Source organism: Cyprinodon variegatus, unplaced genomic scaffold (assembly GCF_000732505.1).
Source record: "Cyprinodon variegatus isolate N-32 unplaced genomic scaffold, C_variegatus-1.0 Scaffold512, whole genome shotgun sequence".
Lineage (NCBI taxonomy): Eukaryota > Metazoa > Chordata > Actinopteri > Cyprinodontiformes > Cyprinodontidae > Cyprinodon > Cyprinodon variegatus.
The window spans coordinates 345,844-351,540 of NW_015150965.1; the positions used below are offsets into that span (position 1 = coordinate 345,844).

General features: G+C 38.4%; 1 protein-coding gene across 1 annotated transcript in view; it reads left to right on the top strand.

The window, feature by feature from the left end:
- The window catches only part of LOC107094895 (protein sel-1 homolog 3-like), a 28,157-nt gene extending 22,832 nt beyond the window's left edge, over window positions 1-5,325 (top strand). Inside the window, exons 23-24 of the mRNA XM_015390786.1 lie at window positions 1,959-2,022; window positions 2,153-5,325. Coding sequence (XP_015246272.1) covers window positions 1,959-2,022; window positions 2,153-2,394 — 306 coding nt within the window. The 3' untranslated portion in view covers window positions 2,395-5,325. The remainder of the gene's footprint in view (window positions 1-1,958; window positions 2,023-2,152) is intronic.
- Window positions 5,326-5,697: the final 372 nt, after the last annotated feature.

Below are 5,697 nucleotides of genomic sequence, written 5' to 3' on the forward strand. Positions count from 1 at the left end.
AAATCTTCCCACTCTGAAGGCTGAATAAAAAAAAGATTGTTTACAGACCCCGAAACGCCGGCTTTGTGTGGATGAGAGGCTGGTTTGGTGAAAAATTTGTGCGTTTAGGCCAGGGTTCGTCTTCGTGTGGACGGGGCCTTAATCCGTTGCTGTATTGGAACAGTGGCGTCACTTATGACAGTCACAGTGGCGCAGCTTGTCCTCAGAGTCAATCTCCCACCAGCAGCATCCTGCTATTTTTCAGACGTCATTCTAAGAGATTTTGCGCAGTAATCTGTTTTTAGAACTTAAAAACAGTTCACGTCACATAATCTCAGGTGGTAAACAGTAATATTTGAGGGAATCTTTGACAATGTTTATAATTCATAAATGCAATCACAAACATCTACCAAACTCAATTACACATTCACTCTACCCCATAACTCCCTAATCTCCACACAGAGCTAAAGCATTGTTCATTATTTTTCTCCCAGACGTGACGAAAAATGAATCGACTTAGTAATAAAAAGGCATTTTTTTAGAGACTGCTTAAAAATGGCACTTTTTATTGGTAAATTTTCTTTGTCATGGAAGCCAAAACTGTTTGCGCATCCTAAATACTAAATCCTATATAAACCTTCCATATCTGATCCATTAGAAAAAGCGCTGCTTGAATTTTGTTAAAATTCAACCCGCAGTTTGCTCTTTAAAGGCTTTGCTAATAAGGAAGACAAAGAAACAATGTGAAGATGAGTAAGGAAAATATTTTCCAGAGGTTTTGAAAATGGATTAAAAAATCTGAAAGGCAGCTAAGATGCCATTGGTAACTCTGGAGGAGCTGCAGAGATCAACAGCTCATGTTGGAGAAGCCTTTGACTGCACTGTGTCTTTTTGCAAAAAGAAGGTGCTGTAATTAGATTAGAAGAATATTATTTATGTCTGGCCCATATGCGTTTGTTTAAACACATATGGGTATGGATCAGGGAGGTAAAAATAGGATAATGCTGTGAAAAAAACCTAATGAAAACTGCTAAAAACCTGGTTAGCGGTTTACCTTCCTCCAGTGTTCTGGTTAAGATCCAGGCATGTTCATCTGTTACCGGCCCAGTGAAAGTTCAGACACACGCCAGGCTAAGAATCTGTAGCAAAACTTGAACATTTCTTCTTTTTAGTCTCTATTGGATCTGGCTTAAAGGAGTAGTACACCCAAAACATGATTAGCCTTCATTTTCTACTCACCCCCATGCTGAACAACACTCTGGAGTACTTTTTTGATATCTCAAATGCATCTGGAGATCTGGGAGGCTTCTTGCTGTCTGCTGACATTCAAATAATGGAGGTCTATGGTGACCGAGACAGAAAGGTCCATAAAAGTCCACAAAAAACGTGTCAATATTCCTCCATACTGCTCGTCCAATGTATTCCAAGTGTCCTGAGTGGGTAGCATCCATAATTTACTCGAAACAAAGTCATTTAGAATGTTTTTAGAGCTTAAACAGTAGTGTATAGGATTTCCTGGAAAACAAAGAAAGAGAGTAAAAGAACATTTGTCATTTTCATTTCACTTCCCGGCCCTTGGTCTTTCTGCATGGAGTTTGCATGTTCTCTCTGAGCATGCGTGGGTTCTCTCTGGGTACTCCGGCTTCCTCCCACAGTCCAAAAACATGACTGTTAGGTCCTGTTTGTCTCTGTGATGCCCTGCGATGGACTGGCGACCTGTCCAGGGTGTACCCCGCCTCCCGCCGCCCGCTTCTCGCGACCCTACTTGGTATAAGCGTGTATGAAAATTGATGGATGGATGGATTTCACTTTTGATTGGTTTATCACATAAAATTCTGCTTAGGTCTGATAATGTTTTACAAGCAATCATTCAATTATACAAGTTACTGTTAATTCGACATGAAATCCATTAAATGTTTTTTATTTTATTTTTGAGTTTTAACATTTAAAATTGTAATAATTGCAGTTTTTCCTTGTAGGCATATGCATCCATGGTGTCCATGATTGTTTTTGTAGTTGTGGTGCCTTTGCAGGACCTTCTTGGTAAGTTGACGTTGCTCCTGCTCTGCATCCACTTGCAATCCTTAGCCACAAGATGGCCCAGTTTCCCAGGTATTCATTAACTTTTTAACCTCATACTTGTCATGTCATTTTACTTTTCTTTAAATTACAGAGCGAAGAAGTAAGACATCTGCTCTGAGGAGGAGGAGGACAGCTCCTGTGAGCCAAACAGACCAGGCAGACGACATGGGGAGAGCAGCAGGGAGTGCATGGCTCACTCTGCATGACGAAGAGTGGCTCAGACAGGCCAGCGATTTGGCTGTGACTCTATCTGGTGTGTGTCTCAGTGCTTTCTGGACTACACTCCTCTATCATCTCCTGCGACAGACAATTCCCAGCACGGTGATCCAATAGCCACAGAAAAAAAAAAACATTATTGGAAAAGCATACATTTAGAGGCTACCTTTCATGGACTATTTGTGTTTCTGAGCCATGTGACTCATTTAAGGACATAAAGGAGAATAATAAGAGTCATTATGAGTGAGAGCAGTGTCACCTGATGGCTGACAATGTCTCCTCAGTAGCAATATTTAGGGTTTTATCTTTATTAAAAATAAACCACTTATCACAGAGTTCAGTGAAGTATCCCTGCCTGTATTTTTTAAGGTGTGGATGGTTGGCAGGAGTTTGGACCTTTTATTATATTGCATGTTAGTCAAAAGCAGATATAAACTCTATAGCTATGTATTAAAAAAAAAAAAAAAAAAAAGATTCCATTCTAGTGATGATAATGTGTGGAGATGTTTTACCAGCTCGGTTCTAATAAGTCACCTATTAAGGCTTGTCCCTGGTCCTATCAGGGACAGGCAGATGATAAGTGCTGCACAGGAGACAAGGACATACTGCAAAAGTATGTGGGGCATGATAAATGATGTTTGGTCCAAAAGCCCAGTGTTCTTTCTATCACTTAGTCTTTGTGCAGGTGGATGTGGTCAGTGATAAACTCGGCATATATCAACTGTACCCATTGGTAATAAGATTGTAGCTGGAAAAGAAAGGGGCTATAGCAACAGGTGATTTGTTACTTCATAACTCTTGTGCATTTTTTGGGACTGGGATGAAAGGAACCCTTTTGTAAATTCAGTATCTCAGTGAAACAAACTCAGAAATACCCAGTGTTGTTGTTGCTGTTGTTTTGCCTGCATGTCACTTCACCTAACAGTTATTTACAGGTCTGACCGTCTCGGATGTAATAATGTGCAGTTTCTAGGTGGCGTTCATGGAGCTGTCATTAGTTAAATAAGGAGTTGCAATGTGTAAACAAGCCCATGTGGAGCAGCTTCACTTGAAACTGACAGTGTATAATTTAGATAAATGAAATGTTATCCCAGTTTTGTCTTTTATCTCTAAAATAGAATTCGTGTTGTTTGGATTTGTTTTGTTTTTACTTAAGATGAACAAGATTTGCGCTTCATTGTGTTGCTAGAATTTTACAATTCTTACAGATTTTCTCTGTGTTTCATTTTATAAAACAAGCATTAGATGTGATTAGAAGATCTGAGAAAAATAAATAAAAAAAATCAAATGTTTTTAATACATTTTGATTTGCTATGTTTTGGTAGAATTACATGTTTTATGGTTTATTCTCTAGCACTCAAAATGAGTCATCTGCATATGATTTAATTTTATTAGTGTTTCCCTCTGACTTTGTACAGTAAATGTCACGATGGTTCTTCCTTATAGCCTAAAGATTAGTCAGCTGCACATGATTTATTTCTTTTTAAACAAGATCTAGATTCTTCAGAGAAAATGTTTATTAAAAATAAGTGTAAACAAGTTTAATTTTGAAATAATCTGAATGAACTACTGTGTATCTCTTTTTGATACCACTTAAACATCAGTCTGCCTCTTTTCACTTTAGTATATTAGATTTTATGAAACAAGAACTGTATAAATATTTAGAAGTTTTGCTTCTATAACACTTTATCTGTACAGAAAATCAAACAGAGACTGTGAAAATCAAATATTTAAAGGTAAACTAAGGAGACAAGAAACTTATTTTTTGACACTGTCTGTTGCACAATTTAAAAACAATACTTTTTCCTGATTATTTTTTTATTTGGTGATTAGATGTGATTGTTTTCCCAAAGCATCAACGTTTTCTGCAGTGATGTCAGGTAGAGAGAAGGATCCTGTGTAGCAGAGTTCACCACAGAACATCGAACAGGAAGTTCCCTTAAAAGGAAGGAGTGATGCATATTCAATGATACATGACTGGATGTTTGTGTTAAATCAGAAGGCACAAAAGTTACAGCTTATATATTTCAAGGGACTCCCGTGGATTTCACTGGTCTCATCATCTGGTCCCCATCATTAGTACCCAGTCTGGTATCCATTCAAAATCAGGCATCATCCCAGGTTTCAATAGATGCCAGGTGGAAAGTGAAGGAGTAAAAATTGTTTGCCCTTGCTAATTTATCGATTTTTTTTTTAATGAATTAGTACCTCTGGTAGCAGAGCAGACCCACAGCATGACTCTGCCAACAACATGCAAGCTACATAAACCTGTCTGATCCTCTAGTAATTTCTGGTTGATGATATAGATAAAACTCAGTCTAAGGTTCTACTTTTCAAAATCTCATGGATTCATTTGTATATTGGCATGCTTCTGAGCATTAAGCGGTCTGCTTGTCTCCCTAGTGCTTTCAGACAAAGAAAGGGGACAACATTTGGACATATCTTGCAAATTGTTTAAAATTGCCGCCCTAAATAACAGCAAAAAGTCTAAAAAAAAATTATCTAATTACTCTCCAAATTCTCACAAAACTGGACACACTCTTTTTAAAAACTATACAGTATTAATTTCTTATGTTGTAAATGTGCCCTTAAGCTACTGTCTCTCATTTTTTTGTTATTTTTTACCTTGTTTGAATCTGCATGCATCCAGTTTGCCGGTGACTTTGATGCTGGTACCTCTGAAGTTCCCCGCAAAGTGACAATAAAGGTTCTAATCTACAAGATAAATGATCAGAGAGCATTTTATAATGGTGCAAAAGTTACAGGTACCGCCCTATTTAAATGAGGATTTTGCATTGCTTTGACCATGGCATGTTTCAGAGAGCTGAGGGGATTTATTTTAGTCACAATATGCAGCAGCACTGTGCCCAGATGGTCTGTATGATTGCTATGTGGAAAAATTGGTTTGTTTGAAATGATAAGAACCATCAGATGACTTAGAGGCAAGAAGCTTCTGGCATCTGAAGCTGTTGTAGCCACTCATTATCATTGCTTAATTTTCTGAGGGCAATGGTAATCAGAAATGACTTTTACATTATCTTTACAGAAACCCTGAATGGATTAAAATCTTTTTTTCTACCAATTCAGTTTCTGTTTCTATTTAGTTTGTAAATGAATAAACTGGGCTGCCCAGAGGAGCAGTGGGTAGCACTGCAGCCTTGCGGCCAGAAGGTATTAGGTTTAATTCCTGGGCTCTTTCTGCATGGAGTTTGCATGTTCTCCATGTGGATGCAGGGGTTCTCTCCGGGGACTCCGGTTTTCTCCCACAGGCCAAAAACATGACTGTTAGGTTAATTGGCTTCTCTAAATTCTCCTTAGGTGTGAGTGTGTGTGTGAATGGTTATTTGTCCTGTTTGTCTCTGTTTTGCCCTGCAATGGACTGGCGACCTGTCCAGGGTGAACCCTGCCTATCGCCCGTAG